This window comes from Panthera uncia (assembly GCF_023721935.1).
Source record: "Panthera uncia isolate 11264 chromosome B3 unlocalized genomic scaffold, Puncia_PCG_1.0 HiC_scaffold_1, whole genome shotgun sequence".
Classification (NCBI taxonomy): Eukaryota; Metazoa; Chordata; class Mammalia; order Carnivora; family Felidae; genus Panthera; species Panthera uncia.
Genome location: NW_026057582.1, coordinates 107,733,241 through 107,752,438, shown reverse-complemented (window position 1 = coordinate 107,752,438; position 19,198 = coordinate 107,733,241). Strand labels below are relative to the sequence as shown.

General features: G+C 53.8%; 1 protein-coding gene across 1 annotated transcript in view; it reads right to left on the bottom strand.

Moving 5' to 3' along the window:
• The window catches only part of CORO2B (coronin 2B), a 131,885-nt gene that overhangs the window by 11,540 nt on the left and 101,147 nt on the right, over positions 1-19,198 (bottom strand). Inside the window, exons 3-5 of the mRNA XM_049613807.1 lie at positions 11,516-11,632; positions 2,069-2,218; positions 1,291-1,455 (exon numbers count right to left, since the gene is read on the bottom strand). Coding sequence (XP_049469764.1) covers positions 1,291-1,455; positions 2,069-2,218; positions 11,516-11,632 — 432 coding nt within the window. The remainder of the gene's footprint in view (positions 1-1,290; positions 1,456-2,068; positions 2,219-11,515; positions 11,633-19,198) is intronic.

Genomic DNA, 19,198 nt, shown 5'->3' with positions numbered 1-19,198 from the left:
GGGGTGGAGCTTGGGTTCTCAGCTCCTTAACTTCTTCTCCGTTCTGCACCCACCCCCCTCCCACCCCAGCTTGGTTTGAATTCTTAAAAAAAAATTTTTTTTAATGTTCATTTATTTATTATTATTATTATTATTATATTATTTATATATAATTTATTGTCAAACTGGTTTCCATGCAGCACCCAGTGCTCATCCCAACAGGTGCCCTCCTCCATGCCCGTCACCCGCTTTCCCCTCTCCCCCACCCCCGATTCCCCCTCAGTTTGTTCTCAGTATTTAAGGGTCTCTTATGGTTTGCCTCCTTCCCTCTCCGTAACTTCCCCCCCCTTCCCCTCCCCCATGGTCTTCTGTTGAGTTTCTCAGGATCCACATAAAACTCTGCCCGTAACTGAGTGTCCGTTTCTACCCCCCTCCAAGGCTCAGTTCCCCTGCGTGAAAGGGGGAAGCGCAGCCGAGCCCCCCCCCCCCCCCCAAAGGCTGTCGTGAGGATTAAACGAGTAACGTCCTGGAGCCCTTGGTACAGTGCACGCCACACGGGGAGCTCTGAGTAAATGGCGGTTGATGCTAATGATGCTAATAACTATGAGTGTTATTCTCTGCGACGGTGGTAGTAGGTGGCTTTTTGGTCTTGCCACTTCGGACTCTTCCGAGAGAAACACAGCCGGGTCAAGCATCGGTCCTTTCTTGGGTAGGAGGTAAACCTCACATTTCTCCCAAAGTTTCCCTCCCATTCCATCCATGTATGCCCCACGCCCGGCACACAGTGGGTGCTCGAGAAGTTCATTTCTTACTCCCCAACGGCATCTAATCCCTTCCTCGCGGTCAAGACCCGGAACACTCAAAGATCAAGGTGGAGCTAAATTCTCCATCAACCTCCCCGCTTGGAGCCGTCTCTGGGGCTGGTGCCCTGAGGCATCTCCCTCAGGCCGGTCCCCACGCAGGTGCCTGGGTAGCGAGTCCCAAATCCCCTCTCCTGTGCCACGATGGTACTTGGGCGATACCCAAAGATTTGTGCCCTGAAGGGTGCCACCAGTTCTGCCCCCGGAGCAGGCCAGAAGAAGCCCGTCTGGGGAGAGGGGTGCAGTGGGGATGAGAAAGGGTGCTGAGGTCTCTCCCCAACCAGTCTAAGCAGGGCCCCGAGAAGCACCCAGAATCCACAAGGTCAGCAGGGGTGCAGGCCAGGTGCATGGGAGAAGGGGAGCTGGCACAGCCTTTTCCTCTAGGCCTGCCTGAAAGCCAAGCCCCACATCCCGACACCTTCCCTTCCCCTCAAAGACGGTGGGGCTTCACCTGCAGGACGCGGCCAGAGCGTGGCTCAATCACGCGAAGCTTCTTGTCCTTGCACGTGGTGGTGAGCAGGCTGCCGTCGGTGTTGAAGGACATGCAGAGGATCACATCCGAGTGACAGTCTATCATCTTCACCGGCTCACCCACGTCCAGGTTCCAGATGAGGACCTGCCAGGGGGTGGGCATGCCGGAGGCAGGGTCAGCCCTGCGGCTGCGCCGTGAGGCGTCTGTCCCGGTCTGCACCCGGTGGCCCCGGGAGAGACGCCCCGTGCAGGGTCGGGGTGCGCTGGGAGGCGGGGGGGTGGCGTTAAACTCTATGTCAAAGGCTGATGCTCCCTGCTGCGCAAATCCACTACTGTCCCTCGGCAGATCCCAGCCCCAGCCGGGATCGGTTTCTGCTACCAGCAAGAAGGATTCATGTTCCTGGCCAGGGCCCTGTGCTGTTCTCTTCCCTCCACCAACTTTGGTTGCTCCTTTTTCCCACCAGGAGGGCAGCGGCCACTTCTAGATTTAAGAAGGGGCCCGGCAGAGGGTGTGGGCACGGAGTGGGCATTCTCTTCCAACCCGTAGGAGCCAGAGAAGCCAGACAGGCAGCCTCCGCGGACCCCGGGAAAGACAGGGCACACAGAAGATGCCCGGCGGTGTGCAGCGACTGAACGAATGAATGGACAGGCGGGTGGGACAATGTTGATGAACGTGCTCTGGAAGGTAACAGTGCCCCCTACAGGCAGCTCCTCAAGACCCACATTGCTCCCCCCACCCCCGCGGCCTAGCAGCTCACCTTGTAGTCATAGCCGGCACTGAAGAGGATGTTGTTGGTCGTGGGGTGCCACTCGACCAGCCCCACGCGCCGGCTGTGCCCGTGCAGCTCGAGGAGAGCCTCTGTCATGTTCCGCTTCAACCCACCCTCGGGGATCTCCCAGATCCGCACCTGCAGAGGGCGGGGATGGAGGGCTGGGTGGGCAGGGCCAGGAGAAGCCCCTGACGGCCCCCTCCTTCGGACACCAGGCTTCCCAGATCTGCCCAGTGAGGCATCTGCTGGCCAGTGAGGCGGGTAGAGCCTGACTGAGGCCCGGGGGAGGCTCCGGGGTGCACTTCAAGAGGAAGGCGACCATCTCTTGCGCCTTTGGGGGGTTTCTCTGGCAGGCCTCTGCAGCCCTAGACAACTCATACTGCCGGGATATTGCTACAGTCTAGCTCGTCCCAGAGGGTCACACAGTAATCAGCTTTTGGCCAGTGTTGTATGAAAAGCCTGCCTCCGCTTCCCTTCCCACACCCTTCTAAGAGCTCTGACCTCCGTCTCAGCAACTCTGCTGATACCCCAAGGAGCTGTCCCTTACTGTGCCCCCCACCAAGGGTGGACACGTGAGCAGAGGAAAAGCCATCTGGGAGGCTGGGAGGCCCGGAGTCTCTCCTGAGAGATGAAGAACTAAGGGGCAGAGGTGGATGGGACGCTGGAGCCCCCCGGGAGGATGGGCAGAGCCTGGATGCTGCCACTATTCGCAGTCTTCCCGACGCCTGGGTGGCTCAGTCGGTTAAGCATCTGACTCTCGGGTTAGGCTCAGGTCATGATCTCACGGTTTCGTGAGTTTGAGCCCCGCGTCGGGCTCTGCGCTGACAGCGAGAAGCCTCCTCGGGATTCTCTCTCTCCCTCTCTCTCTCTGCCCCTCCCCTGCTCACGCCGTCTCTGTCTCTGTCAAATAAATAAATAAATAAACTAAAAAAAAAAAAAGAAGAAGCAGCAGCAGAAAGAGATGATGGGCCAAGCGAAGGTGGGACACACGGAGAAGCAGAGAGCAGAGGCCGTGTGGCCCCAGAGAGAGGAGGTGTGCAGTTTCTCTGCCATCTCTGTGTCCCCCTCGTTACTGACGTTAGCCGTGGGGGACTTCCGTGTCTCTGGCCAAACATACCCTGCGCGGTTGCAACCGTCTCATCTACAAACGGGAGAGGAAACTCTTTGCCTTGCTTTGCCTACGGGTAGAATCAAATGAGATGCTGGTTGGCAAAGTCTGTAAACTGTAAAGTGCTCTAAAGACCTAAGGAGTTCTAGTCCTCGTTACAATTGTTGTCGTCAGTAATGCCATCGATCGCGTGCTCCCTGGAGAGGAAAGAACACACGTGACTGCCATTTAGGACACCTTTAAAGCAAATCTTTGGAAAATCTGAACTCCACCTTGGCCAGTAGGGAGACAAATGGGAAAAACAGCTTTGAGATACCGTTTATAACCTTCCAAAATAGCCACCCTGGGAGGGGACAAGGGCCAGGGGTTGGCAAGATTATCTCCTGGAACTTGTAGATTCTATCGGTGTTGGTAGTATTATAAATCAGAGTAACTCTTTTGGAAGCAATTTGGCAATCTTTAGTAGGAACCATAAAGACATTTATGTTGTATCCTTTGACCTAGTAATTTCACTCTGAAAATCCAACATAAGCAAAAATCTCCATGCATGAAGGTGTTCATTGCAACACGGAAAATTTAGAAACACTCAAAGTGGCCAACACCAGGGCAACAAATTAATACGTTATGTCATTATGCGATGTTAGCTGTTCAATGATAATTCCGAAGCCCATGAGTAAACAGGGAAAGCCAAAGACAGTCCTAGGGACAGGGGAGAAGGCTAGGAACTGGGGGCACCCCTGAGGGAATTCCCTTGGCGGTTTCCCTTCTTGATGTTTCCCCCCACAGATTCTAGCAATGAGTATTTCCCACATCATGTGTGTTTCCCCGGAAGACCCAGCTCTGCACACGCAGACGTGGGAGGCATGGGGTGAGAAAGGCAGGTTCAATCAAAGGTTTGGGGTCACCCTTAGGTGTATCATTCTGTTAACGAAATACACTCGGGGTGGGGGGCGGTTGCTGGGTGGCTCAATTGGTTAAGCGTCCAACTCTTGACCTCCGCTCAGGTCATGATCTCACGGTCTGTGAGTTTGAGCCCTGAGCCGGGCTCTGTGCTGATGGTATGGAGCCTGTTTGGGATTCTCTCTCTCTCTTCTCCCTCTCTCTCTGCCCCTCCCACATCTCTCTTTTTTTCTCAAAATAAATAAATAAGTAAACTTAAAAAAAAAAACACTCAGTGGGGCACCTGGGTGGCTCAGCTGGTTAAGTATCTGACTTCCACTCAGGTCATGATCTCACGGTTCGTGGTTTCAAGCCCCATATCAGGCTCTGTGCTGACAGCTCAGAGCCTGGAGCCTGCTTCCAATTCTGGGTCTCTTTCTCTCTCTGCCCCTCTCCTACTCACGCACTGTCTCTGTGTCTCTCAAAAATAAATAAACATTAAAACAACAACAACAACAAACCACTCAGGGCACCTGGCTGGCTCAGCTGGTAGAGCGTGTGATTCTTGATCTTGGGGGTCATGAGTCTGAACCCCATGTTGGGGGTAGAGATTACTTAAAACAAACAAAACAAAGCCCAGAGCTCGCACACAGCCCTGCATGGTGGTGGGGGTTGGGGGAGCGAAGTGATAGGGGACCCAGCAGGACCCAACAAACCACACACCCCACACTTCTTTGTCTTTTACCCAGAGGGAGGCCGTTACACATGTTCTTCTGCAACTTGCTTTTCTCCCGTAACAGGTAGTGGACATCTTTCCACCCCAGGACACATGGATTTACCTTATCTTATTAAGTGGCCGGGGGGGGGGGCACCTGATGCCAGGATGCATTTAATCAACCTCTATTAACGGACACCAGGGTTCTGCCCACTTTTGTCCCTGTTATAATTCACTCTGTGTCGAACAGGCCTGTAATACAAGCTTGAGTGTGGATATTTCTGTAGGGCACGTGCCTACAAGCGTTTCATTTTTTAATAGTCACTGTAAAACTGTCCCCGAAAAGCTGTCCCAGTTTTCACCAACAGAGCCTGAGAGCACTTCTTTACCTAGGTCTCTAACTCTACCTTCAAAAATAGACTTCTGTCCACCCAATAGGTTGACAATGACATCTCACTCTTCGGGTTTGCATTTCTTTGGTTCCTAGAAATACTCGGCATCGTCTTCTGTGTTTATTGTTTGCGCTGGAGGAGGAAGCTCTGGAAGCTTTTGGACTCAAAGGGATGAGCCTTTGAGGGTCGTAATGAAAGGCCAGTGTGGACATGTCTGGAGGCAGAGGATGCTGTCTATGGGCACCTTATACCGTGTCCTGAGGACAACAGATGAGTATATACACGTGGACACCAAGGCAGTCAGTGCCTAAGTGTTGACTGAGGCAAGAGAGTGGCCTCTGGGCTTTGAGAGAGATCTCTGAAACAGAGATTACAGACTCATTCATTCCACACGCGCACCTCTATGAGCCACAGTCCTACTAGCCAGGGGATTGTGCTGAGCTCGCCTGGTGCCCTGCTCCTGAGCAGCACACAGTGGGGGCAGTTAAGGGCAGAGAACCCATGGAAACAGAGCTGAAGGGGGGCTAAGGGTGGGGAGGGTCTTGGCAGAGCAGGGCTAGAAGACAGGATGTTGGCCCAAGTTTGAAAAGAGAGGCTGGGGATGTGGGGAGGGGGGAGGAGACAGACACAGGACCAGCGTGCATGGGGGGTTCCGGCACGGTGGCTGGGGGAACCGCAGCCTGGCCGGGGTAGAGCAGGCCGGCAGGGAGCGGAGGAGGCCAGAAGCCCTGTGTGTCACACCTAATCACGGAGGCCTCAGGAAGCAGCTTTGCTTGGGCCAAGTCTCAGGAAGAGCCCATTTCCAGAACAGTCCAATTCCTGAGCGTCAGCTAACTGAGGCGTGTCCCACGCCAGGCTAAGGTAGAGGCACGAGGGAAGCTGTGAAGCAAGGATCCGCCCAGGTTCCAATCCCACTTGCTGCTGGATGACCTTGGAAAGCCAGCTGACCTCTCTGAGGCTCAGGCTCCTTGTCTAGATGATGAAGAGAGACATGTGCCCCATGTAGGGTCAGACTACACTGGGCTTCATGTCCTTGGGAGTCTGAGGTTTTCTAGCCACAGCAACGGATTTGCTGGGATGACAGCTCGGCCTAGGGACCCAGGGGCTGAGCCAAGGGGATGGGGACGGCAGGTTGTGTCTGTGCCTCTGAACTGGATCCAAGTCCCATCCATGGAGCCGAGGACTGCAGGGGAAGGCCCAAAGAGCTGTTTTCACCAATGACTGTTAGGTGTAGGGTCCCTGGCAGGGCTTGGGGGACCCGATGGAAAATGTCCTACGGAGAGGGAGAGAGGCACCTCGCCTCACCCTCATCTGATACCAGCCACTTCCCTCCCTGGACCCCAGTTTTCTCATCTGCACGCTGAGGCCATACTAGTTAATCTCCTGAAGTCCCCTGCGTTTGACATCATCGAATGTATCACTGGCAAAGGGGCGAGACGCTGGGTCTCCTGCTATAGCACATAGCTGGCACCGTGTGCCATGGGGGCTCAGAGGAGGAGCTGGAGTTCACAGTGGGCCTAAGCCACTGGAAAAGGAATTCCAACCCCTTGGTCTTCAAGGGGTTTGTTTGAAGCAAAGAGCCGATGGCGTGGGGGAGGAGCCCTGCGGATCGGCTCAGAGGTTGCTCTGGAAAGTTACTTCCATTCAACAGGAAACCTGGTAAGGGCAGACAAACCGGATTTCTGGAAGGAAGGGGTGGAGAAAGGTGGCAAAACACTCTCTCTAGCAAGCCAGCTGTGCCCCTTTTCAGGTCCCTGGCTCAGAGCCCTGTTTAAGTCAGCTACATTCAATGCAACCAAATATGTTCCATGGCTCCCTATGTCACACACACCAGATACGGGGCAGGAGAGGGTATCCTTCACCTCAGCAGCTCACAGTTTTGTGGGGGAGACAGCAGGCAGGGCAGACAAGGCTAATGGGAGACGGCTGATAAGGATGGTTAATAAAGTTACAAAACCAAGTGTCCCTGTGCCTGGGGAGGGGGCAGCTGGTGAACAAAGGGAGAGCTCTGCAGTCTAACAAGCTCTATTCAAATCCACGCTCTGACCTCAGCGGCTTCCCCCATTCCTTCCTTCTCGCCTGGACTGAATCTGACACCTTAGAGAGGGCACGGTTTGTCCTTCTGCCTATCGATTCCGAAAAAGAGAGCAGCTCCCCAGTGCCAGGGCACAGACAACCTGCCAGGCCATCCCACTGGATGGTCGACTCCTCCATGCAGGGGTAGGATCCCCTGTCACTATCCTTTCCTTCAGCGCAAGGAACGGTGCCTGGCACATACCTGTTGAATGAATGAGGCAATGGAAGAATCCTAGAGGCCCAGAAGCTTTGCTATCACATCATCAGCAGGTTCAGCAATGAGTCATGAGTCATCCCCTGACCTGGCAGAGCCCTTACGCCAGCTGGTGGTGAGCTGGGTAGATGCGAAATCACCCCTGAAATTCTAGTTTGGAAGGGGTGGGGGGATTTCTCTCTTGGATTTTGAGGTTCACCATTCAGCTTCATCTTTACCCGGGAACCAGTGACAGAAGGCCTATTTGGGGGCCCAGCGAGCAAAGAATGACATGGAAAGAGCACTGGGTCTCTGACTCCAGCTCTCTGGTTGCCCCAGGGGCTCTAGAGAGAGTTCTCAGTAGACAAGAAACACGAACCATGGTGTATTTCGTTCTGATGCTGAGCCCAGTATGATCTCCATTTTACAGGGGGCAACTTGTGTGCAGAGAGTTAAAAGAAACTGGTCCAAAGTCACAGGTCTGGGAAGGGGCAGAACCAGGATTTGAACCCGGGCCTATGGACTCCTGAGCCTGAGTGGCAAGTCTGTCGGTGAGGCCTCAGCCAGGCCATCGACCTCTCTCAGGGTGCCTGTCCTTCCATCTCTGAAAGGGGTACGTTGCTCCCTTCTAGCTCCAAGAAGTGTTGGTTCTCTAGAGGGTGGTGTGTGTGCGTGTGTGTGCGTGTGTGTGTGTGTGTGTGGAAGGGCAGGGTGGTGGGTGGCTTCTGGCTGCTTCCCCGCAGGGCTGACATCCTGTCCCATCCCACTCACAGTGCCTCGGGAGAGGGGCATCCTCTCTGAGGGTGGGGGTGGGGCGGGAGGGCAGCCTTTGGATAAAGGAGCAGAGGAAGAGAAGGCAGAGGAAAGCTGCTGAGCTCAGCCCGCCAGGGAGAGGGGCCTGCCTCCCTCTCCCCCACCCCGCCCCTCCCCAGGACCACCTTTTCCCTCTCCTTGAGATGTCAGAAACCTCTCCCTCTCTCTGCAGCTGCTGGCCCTCTGGGAAGGCTAGGAGCACGAGGCTGGAAACCCATAGAGCCCTTCCCCGCCGCCTGCCAGCCACCCTCCCGAGCTGCAGCAGAAGCTATAAAAAGCACAGCCGTTCAACAATAGGTGACATCACCCAGCGGCGGAAAGGACTGGATTCTGCCAGATGCCAGGGAGAGTTATGGCCCCTATCTCTCCCTCAGGACGGGAGCCCCTCGGGAAAGGGCCTGGGTATGTTCCACTGGACCTCTGGCGGGACGGGGTCAGACTCCCGAGGCCCTCCTCTCTCCCTGGGGGAGGGTCGGGGCGTAGGGGATGGATTTTCAGGGATGGGGCATATGGGAAAGGAGCTACGGAGCTGGGAGGGCTTGCTGGCTCCCTTCAGTGTCCTCTGGACGCTCTGAGAGACAAGCAGAGGGCAGTGGAGGGGTTAGAAGAGGTGGGCAGGCACCGCCTGGAGACATGGTCTGGATCTGCTTCAAACAGCTCCTCTCTAGCCCTTGCCGGCGGGCCCCCTCCCTAGCCGCCCGTGAGTAGCACAGCGCCTGGCACTTAGTAGGTCTGCTGACTGACCTCCTAACCCTGGTTCTGGATGTCACGTCTGGTGTGCAGGAAGTTGATCATTTGGGCCGAGTGGGTTGAGGAAGGGTGTCTTGCCCCTCGAGGTGCTTTAATGGAGGCAGGTCTGACTGGCCTCCTCACCTGACCTTGGGAGCTGCGGGCTCCTTCCCCGCACATCCCAGGACCTGCGGAGGATGCCGCCCCTCCGTGTGCCCTCGGTGGGTTCCCGGTACGGGGCCTGCTCAGACACGACACCGAGATGTCAATGCTGAGTGTTTGACGGATCTGAACCGCCAGGCTTCGCGGCGCTGAGCCTCAGTTTCCTCATCTGTAAACCTAAGACTGTTGGTGAGGTGCTGAGGAGTGCTGCCTGGGAGTCCGGAGACCTAGGCTCTGACCCCGCCTGTACCCGCCTCCCTGCGTGACCTTGGACTCGGTGCTCCCCCTCGGGCCTCAGGGACCTTCTGTGGGAGGGGCTACTCCAGCGTTGGGGTGGCCAAGCCACATTCCAGGGCTTGTTTGGCTCCGGGAGGGGGGGCCTCCTCTACAGAGCCAGCCGTGAGCCCTCCGGCCTGCCAGCTCCCCTTCCCTGATCCCTGGGGTGCACAGCGTCCCCTACGCATGTTGAAATCCTACCCCCCTCAGCTGACAGTATGCGGACTCAGGGCCTCTGGGATGTGACTAACTCATGAGGGTGGGGCCCTCAAAAGTGGGATTAGTGCCCTTTTCAGAGCCTCCAGAGGGACCCCAGCCCCATCTGCCATGTGGGCCTGCAAGGAAAAGAGGGCCCTCCCCTGACCACGCTGGCACCTGATCTCAGACTTGAGCTCCAGAACTATGAGCAAGTGACTCACTTTACAAGCCACTCAGTCTGGTGTTTTGTTACAGTGGCCCGGGGACTATGACCCCCGCATCCTCCCCCCCCCACCCCCCCCGCCGCCCCTGCCCGCAGGCCTGTGTGTTCTCCCCGGGCCTCCTTCAGCCCCTTCTCTGCCTGCAGTTAGCTTTCCCTAACTCCCTGTCCCCTGCCTGCACTTCCGGCAAAACGAATCCCGCCTCCCCGTGCGCCTATCGCTCTGACTTCATTCTGCCCTGCACTTCAGCGAGTGGCGCCCTTCTGCTGGTGATGTTTCCGGAGCGGGACAGAGACCAGCAGGCATATGCTGGGCACAGACCTCCTTTCCCCCTCACAGCGGCTGCCAGAGGCACGGATCACTCTTGCCGTTACCCAGAGGAGCAAAGCTGAGGCTCAGAGAGGGTAAGTCACACGCCCTTGGTCACCCAGCTGGCAAGCGGTGATGCCAAGATTCAATCCCGGCCCGTGGGATTCCACAGCCGAGCTCCCTTTGAAGGGCAGCACCCGGGAGCACGGCGGGCACACTGTGGTCCTTCGGTCAGTGCGTGCGACACTGAAGAGGGCCGCTCGGCTGGTGTGGTCTGGGCCGGGGCCGGGGCCTGATGCTTTTCCTGACACGGGGCGCGGATAGCTGGTTTATTGGCCAGGCTCCTGGAGCAAAAGGCACCTGACTCACAGAGCAAGAAGGTGCTGAGCTAGAACCGGGCAGGGCCGTCAGGGCGAGCGACTCTTCCTCCCTCCCGCTGAGTCAGGCAGAAGCTTGGACCAGAGGTGGAGCCAGGGCTCTGAGAGCCCTGGCCTGTCTGTCCCCCCCGCGTCAAGCTGGTCACTGCTCCTCTCTTTCCCAGCTGGCTGCCCTGGTGAGACACGGGACACCGGGGCAGGGTGGGGGGCGGGCAGAGGCTTCCAGCTCGGACGGTGTGGACTCGTGTCATGACGTCACTTGGTTGAGCGGGGAGAGCACGGGCTGTCCAGCCAGCTCTTAGAGGACTGCTCCTCGGCTTCCTAGTTGTGTGACCTTCCCGGCCTTCACTTTGGGGGCGGCAGTGCCCCTGTCACACAGGAGGACTCACCACACTCCAGCTCAGACTGAGAGGGGGAGCTCTGTAGGAGGCAGCCCCCACTTTCAGCGTGTTTGCTCCCCCCACGGCTGATGACTGTCGCCAACACCTCAGCAGGCAGGGACGGAGCTGGCTGGGGTCGCCGCACCCCTCTGTGGGCTCTCTGCACCCGGAGGAGAAGGCTGGACGGCTCCCCCACTGGCCCCCCTCTCCCGCCCAGCCCAGTGCCTGGCGCACCGACCACTGAGCCCTCCCGCCCCACCAGCTCCAGCTGCGTCCTTCCCAGCCCAGGGTGGGCAGGAGGGAGACCACACACAGGGAGGAAGGTCTCCTTTTGAGACCACCGACGAGTGCCGAATCATGTACCTAAACTCCTTGTTTTAATTCTCACCTACAAAATTGACACCTCCAAAGGAAATCACACTCAAGGCACAAGATCTGCCAAACGGTCCGTGGGTTCGCTCTCTTCGTCCTTTCCCTAGCTCCCTCCCCACCCCAGGGCTGGCTGGAAGGGTGACAAAGAAGACAGAAGGGCAAAGACGGAGAAAGAGAGGGGTTTAGGAAGGGAGGCCTCCAGGAGGAAGCAGGGGGGAGGCCCCTTCCTGCTCACCGACGTGTCCTCTGAGCATGAGGCAATGATGTTGTCAATGAATGGGTTCCACTTGATGTCCAGCACGTTGCCTTGGTGACCACAGACCTTGGGGTAGTTGGGTTCAATCCTGCCCGTCTGCCGAGGAGGAAGAGAGAGAGAGAGAGCAGGGGATTAGTTTGATGGGCCTAGGGTGGTCCTGAGAGGAGAGCCTTTATTCTGGGCTTCTAAACTGGACTGGAAGGTCCTCGAGGACCTACACACTATCTTATTTACCTCTGCATTTCTGCACCAGGTTGGTCCAAATTGTTCTGTGGCTGTGTCCTCCCCAACCCTGAATGGTAATGGGGCAGGGGACACAGAAGAGTGATACACCCTTGGTCCATACCATGCCCCTGTGCAACTTTGGAAGAGGTACCCCTTCCCCAAGTGAAAGTTTCAAGTTAAGATGCTCCTGTTCACCTGAACAACCAGAGCCTAGAGGGCAGCAGGCGTGGCAGTCCACACATCCAGCCACGGGGCATGTGCTCTCATACTCCCCCCAGTGCCCATACTCCCCCTCTGCCCTCTAGGGAGGCGCCAGGGTCAGCAGGAGGCTCCTTCCTGCTGCTCCAGGAGTCAGCAAAGAGGCCTGAGTCTCTGGGTCCACCTAAACACTATCGTATAAGTTACTCTGCCTACGATGTGACCAGTGCCGCTCCCAGATGTGGATGCTTGTTCAGTGCGTATCTTAAACACCTGTACACAGTGCCCTGTGGTTCAAAGCATACTCTATGGAGTCACACAGGCCTGTGTTTGAATTGCAGCTCTGCTACTTTTTAGGTACGTGGCCTTGGGAGACTCAGTGAAGTTCTCTGAGCTTCAGTCTCCTCATTTCTGAAATGAGGGCAGTAACACCTGCCTCTTAGCCTTTTGTGAAGACCGAATGAGGTAACGCCTAGCAAAGTGCTTGGTGTGTAGATTATCATCATAGTGAATGCTCGATATATGATGGTAGTAGTATTCTCATGCAGACTAGATAATGATGCCTCCTCCAGGAAGTCTGCCCTGATCCCTGAATGGGTTAAGAGCTCCTCCTCTATGTGCTCATTGCATTCTGTGCTTCCTTCTATTACAGGCACCATCATGCACCATTGCAGCCTGCTTCTATTTGTCCGTGAGCAACTGAGGACAGTACCTGTCTCTTGTCTCTGATTGTCCAGCTCCTTACAAGCCCGGCACGTACTATGTGCTAGGTGTATGACCTGAAAGACATCCTTCAAAGGGAATTGATTCCACAAAAGATGGAGGGTGGGGGGGAGGGAAGGGAAGGGAAGTCCGTTTAACGAAGGGAAGGAAAATGACAGGCAGAAGCTGTGTTTCCATCCCCAGGCTTTTTAATGCTAGATTTTTGGGGCATCGGAGGAAATAGGAAGGATCTTCCCAGTCACCGCCCATTGGCTAAGAGTGGTTAGGTCCTCAGAGGCACCTTAGGCAGGTCATACCTCCCTGCTTTAGGTTCCTCCACTGAATAACGAAGAAGAGAGTCCATTTTTGTAAAGCCTCTGCTCACGTGCCCTCTGCCTCACCAGTACGGTGGGGTTATTTCAGAACATGTGTCCTGCTATGACCTCTCCCCACCCACTTCCTGTCCGAATCTCCATCGGCTCATTTCCAGATCAGCTGGGTTTTTTGTGACACGGCAACGGTGAGACAGGTAGAGAAAAAACAGACCCAAGAGAAAGTGGCAATGGTGGAGAAAGAGAGAGAGGAAAACAGCACCCGAGGGGTACTCAGGAGAGCTCCACTGACATTGTGCATTGTGGGAAAATTACAGAATGGACGAAAAGGGTCTGGGGAGCTACAAATGGTCCCCTTTGCCATTTTATTGGGGGGATGCAGTTAGAGCTGGAAAGCCTATTTCAATGACTTTTGGGCTGTTGGACTATTTCTTTAAAACGAGACTCTAAGCAGAGACTGAGCCACATGTGACCATGGCTTTGGTCAGGGTTACACATGATCTTCTTTTGGCTCTCACACACCCTGTGATTTAGATATGAGGACCTTCAGGCCCAGAGAGCTTAAGCAACTCACACGAGTTTACCCGGCTGAAGGCCAATCAGGGGCTCCTGCCGAGGGGTAACCCTCAAGGCTAAGCTTTTCGAACCCCACTCTACTCATTTTGGCCAACTCCCCTCGTGCAGTCTGACCTCTAAGCGCAGACAGGCACTGCACTGTCTGCTCCCACAGCTCACAGCCCCCTCTGACAGAGCCGTCCCTTACATTTGATCCCAAAGGCTGCATCTGAGCGGTCCCCGAGCAAATCTTCTGCATTAAGCTTTTGGCACCCAGCCCAGCCAAGCCCAGCCCAGCCCAGCTCAGGCAAATCTGAGGGGCACCGAATCAGTCGATAGGTGGCCATCAGCTAAAAGCAGCTTCTGGCCAGCAGCCTGTGCGGGTGATGCACCGGACGGACAGGTTAAGCGGCATCACTGGAGTCCACTGAGAATGGGGCGAGGTCAGAGCCCTGCACTGGGAAAGGAATTCGTCTTCTTAAAGCTGAGAATGATCCTGATGTAATGTATACCCCAGGTGGACCTCGCCTTACACAATGGACACATTCCCCAGTGGGGTGGGGAATTATGACTGTCAGGACTAAATCACATTGTTGCTTATGTGAACGGTGACCCCCTAGGGTTGTGCAGTGTGAGACCTGGTTGGCTGTACATAATAGCAGCCCTCAAGGGAAGATCCCCCCACTTTCGACCTGGCAACCCTGCTTTTCCTGTTTATATCGTAGGGTTCTACATAACATTTTGTTTGCAACACGAGATCCACTGCTAAGAAAAAATGTCTGAAAACCATTGTTCTATGGAGAAATCAAGTAAATTAAAAAACACAATTATTAACCCCAGGAAGAAGGCTGTATAAGAAAGCGAATGTAAATCATAGTGATAATGATTTATGTACAACATTTACATAGTTGTAATAATATAAATCCTGAATATTTATTTAAACAAGAGTTACACTATAACATACTGGGAGCACAGAGATAGGGAAAGTGCGTGTGTGTGTGTGTGTGTGTGTGTGTAGTAAGAGGGGAGACTGAGCTGGAAGAGAGCCAGATCCTCAAATTCCATAATAGGAAGTCAACACACAATGTCTAAGATTTAAAAAAATCCAGACAAGGCAGTGAAAGCATATAATTAAGAAATATGGGGATAAGTGCAAAAAGAAACAGCTAAAAGCAAGGAACAGAGGTCCCCTCGGGGTGTGTAGCAAAGGGGGAGAGGGATTGGTTACAGGCAGTCGTGTGCTGGTAACTGTTTAACTGGTTCTCCGAGGGAAAAAGGCCCTGGTTTGGAGCATCTGCCAATCCCAGTGGCAAAAATATTCCCACTACGCTAATTGTAATCTACCAGGGTGATGTCACCAAAAGTAGAGAGCCTCACAACAGACCCATTACGTAAGCTTTCTACCATGGACGTATAATAGACACAAGTCTCCTCAAGAGCACAGAGAGTGGTAAAGTAACCAGGGGGTAATGAGTTATTAACATTCAGTACCTTTGTTTCTGATATAATTTATTTAACTGCAAGTTTGCATAACTTGGTTTTTTAACAACGGCCATGTTTACCAATCGGCGAGGCAACGGGCTCTCACAAGCCGATACAAGCCACTTGTACCCTAGACCTCAAAGTAGCCCTGGGCTTTATGAACTCTGGACAATTATCGCTCCGATGGCCATAAAAATTAAAGCCCAAATAAATAAAATGCACACACTAGGCGTTCTAAAGGAAGCTGGTTCTGTTGGGTTTTTTTCTTACATGGGAACAATCCCCACCCCAGACCCCCCCCAAACGCCGCTGTTTTCTGTTCCAATGTCTGTGAAGTCACAGACTGTGAAATCGTGACCTGAGCCGAAGTCACTTAACCGATCGAGCCCCCAAGGGGCCCCCTGTTCCCATTTCTGTATGGGGGGGGGGGACGACTTGAGACCCAACGCAGGTCTGGTTCGTAACTGCCACACCACACTGCCTTCTACGCTCACTCTCATCCTGACGCACTGATGCTAACAGTGACCCCTCCTGAGATCAAATTTTATCCTCACATAACACCTTTTACAGCTGAGGGAGCGGAGGTTCAGAAAGCGTCTAAGGAGCAGAGTCAAGGCTTTTCAGTGTTTCATAATGTCAGCATCACTGTGGAGATGGTCAGTTCACAGAACTGCCCCCGTGGTAGGGGTCTAACCTGCCGTCTGGTCTTTGAACCTCAAAGAGCGCTTCAGCCTCAACAGAACTGAGGCACAGACCTTGCTCCCTGGGGTGAGGAGGGGAAGTCCGTTCCTTGGAGTCTCTAATCCTATAATCACTAGGGAAATCTTCATGCCGTTGGTGCGGACCTTATCCCGGAAGCCTCAAAGAACAAATCCAGCCCCTGCACGGAGACAGACCTTCAACATCAAATGTGGGGTGGCGGCTGCCATACACCCTGAGTCTTTTCAAGGAGGAGCCAGGTTCTGGGGGTGGCGGCAGGTCGTGGCTCAAATATACCTCATCGACCAAAAGACAGAGTTCGTAGGGGCTGGCACACAGGCCTCTCTGTGCGGTGGAAGGGGGTGAGAAGTAGAACAACCTTCCTGCAGGTGCATTTGACCTAGTCTCGCAAAGACTTTTGAAAGGTTCATAGCCTTTGGCCAATAACTCCACTTGGGGAACTCATCCCAGGAAAATCAGCAGCCAAGCACGCCAAGACGTTCACCACATGGTTATTCATCATAGCAAACAGTATAATCAGTCCCCAACGGTGGGGCGTTGCCCAAAGGAGTTATAGGACACCAACATTACAGAATATTATGAGGTCACTGAAAATCGTATTTTCAAAGAATATTTAATGACTTGGGAATTTCTCAAGAACTAATGGTTAGTGAAACAGTCAGAAGCAAGTTATACCCATACAGTGCTCCCCATCTATTAAAAAACACATAGTGGGGCGCCTGGGTGGCTCAGCCAGTTGAGCATCTGACTTTAGCTCAGGTCACGATCTCACAGCTCGTGAGCTCGAGCCCCGCGTCGGGCTCTGTGCTGTCAGCAAAGAGCCTGGAGCCTGCTTTGGATTCTGGGTCTCCCTCTCTCTCTGCCCCTAACCCACTCGCATTCTATCTCTGTCTCTCTCAAAAATAAATAAACATTAAAAAAACTAAAAACAAACAAACAAACAAAAAAACACCCAGTCTGGGGCACCTGGATGGCTCATTCAGTTAAGTTCCCAACAGTTGGTTTCGGCTCAGGTCATGATCTCAGTTTGTGGGTTTGAGCCCCACAGCAGGCTCTGTGCTAATGGTGGGGAGCCTGCTTGAGATTCTCTCTCTCCCTCTCTCTCTGCCCCTTCCCTGCACGTGCTCTCTCTCTCTCTCTCTTTCTCTCTCTCAAAATAAATACATAAATTTAAAAAATTAAAGACAAACAAACAAAAGACCCCACGGAGTCTGTAAGAAAATCCATCAAGATGTTAATAGTGGCAATGTCTGGCTAGTTGCACATTCGTGGTTTCCAATTCTTCCCCAGGACATTTACAATTTTTATCAAAAAGATAGACGTTATTAAAAGCACACACAGGCATGCTCTGTAACTTTGACTGAAAAGTATTTCCCTCTGGTTGTGACCACACAGGTCTTCCAGAAGTGAGACACAGACTTGTGTCTCCCAGATTTACACGGCTCCAGAGCTTTTGTGGAACATAAATACGTTTGCTCACACAGCCTTCTCTACTCCTTTGTTACCCCACAAATGTTTTTGGGGGAAACAAATTCCCCGAAATGGAATAAAACTGCCTATTTAACTGAAAGCAGGTTGCAGAGGGCACAGCGTGCATGCGGGCCGTGGAGGGCCAGGCGCTCCCTTGGAAGGGCTGCCCAGGGGGAGCTGCAGGGGCTCTGGGCCTCCGTCCAGGCTCTTATCTGAACCCAGTGAACTGACTGGACCACAAGATACTTTCAAAACAACCTGCATTGCAGCTTTAGCCTCTTAGAATTTCCCATCGCTGCAAAGCTGAATTCTGTACACAGAAGCAAAACATTTCTTACCTGGGGGATCAGCTCAGCGCGACTTCAAGGACAGACTTGGAGCAGGAGGTAGGGTTTGCAGGCCCAGTTCGGGCACTCACTTCACCCGCTGAGTGACCCTGAACGTGGCCCCTGGCCTCTCTGGGCTTCCCAGAGTCCTACCCCCCTGGGCTATCGCTCATTATGATTCTTCGTGGCTGCACTTTTTGCTGTATGAAGCAAGGCTGGCCTGTAACCAGAGCACCTTGCCTCCGGTACCCGGACAGAACATAGAGAGTCACACAGTCTGCTGTCAGAAAGACGTGGGACGGCAACACTAATGACGACAAGGACAGTAATAACAGATCATTCGACAAGGGCTTGCTAAGCCCTAAGCCTTGTGCTGAGCAATTTACGTACACCGTTTTATTTAATTCTCGTAACAACCCTGCAGAGTTTTATCAAATGCTTCTAACCCTCCCCTAACAATCCACTTTAGGGATAAGAAAACTGAGCTCTTGAACTGACTTGCTGGAAGGTGAGGAGCTGGGAGGCACGGGGATAAGAGTGTGCACGTAGCGTTATCTGCCTTGAGGCCACCTCCGTTCTGCTGCCTCCTGTTTCAGACCGTAGGTGAGACATTTGCTAATCAGGGAGAAAATGGTCACAGATCGGAAGTAGGACCTTAGAGTGTCTCGTGACCTTCTCAGGAGGGGCTGGCTGGCAACTCTGTTGTGAATCCCCTTGAATTTGCTCTCGAAGACCCCCCCTCCCTCACTCAAGTCTCTCCCCTCTCCCTAGTGATGCTCAAACATGGTTATATTTTAGAATCTCCTGGGAAGTTAAAAAAAAAATCCTAAGTCCAGGTTGCACCCCTATGGATTTCATCACAATGACTGGGATGGGGGGAGCCAGACGTCAGTATTTTTTGAAGATCCCCAAGCGTTCCAATGGGCAACAAGTTTGGGAACTACGACCGTAGGGGTTCCATATTCTGCTGGGGCTTCAGGGAACAACTGGTAACAGGCATGCATTCTGAGACCGGGTCAGAGGCCGCTGGGCTGTCAGCGTTACCTGAGAGCTTCCCAAAGTTACCCTTGGGATGCAGGGGCTGTGGTAAGGACACCACGGAATCAAAGAACATCACCGCACACTTAATATAGGCTCATCTGCAGAAAGCACAGATGAAGCAAATAGGAAGGTAATAGTCACATCAGGCGATGGGTGATTTAAAGGAGGGCCCTGGTGCGCCTGGGTGGCTCAGTCGGTTAAGCGTCCGACTTCGGCTCAGGTCATGATCTCACCGTTCGTGAGTTCGAGCCCCACATAGGGCTCTCTGTCAGCGTGGAGCCCGCTTGGGATCCGCTGTCTCCCTCTCTCTGCCCCTCCCCTATGTGCTCTTTCTCTCTCTCTCTCAAAAATAAATGAACATTAAAAAAAAAAAAAAAATAAAGAGGGGCCCAGGGCATGGAGCATGCTGAGCCAGGGGATGGGTGGTCTAACAGAGAAATCCCAAGCTTTGGTGGGGGAGCCATCTTTGGGCAGGGCACCCAGTCAGTCACCACACTCCCTCTGCCTTGTGCTGTCCCATGCCTCCCAGACCCCCCAGTTCGGCTGCTTGCAGTCTTCTCTGCTCTCTCTCCTCCAGATGTAAGCTGGTATTAAATAAGAGGGGGTCATCA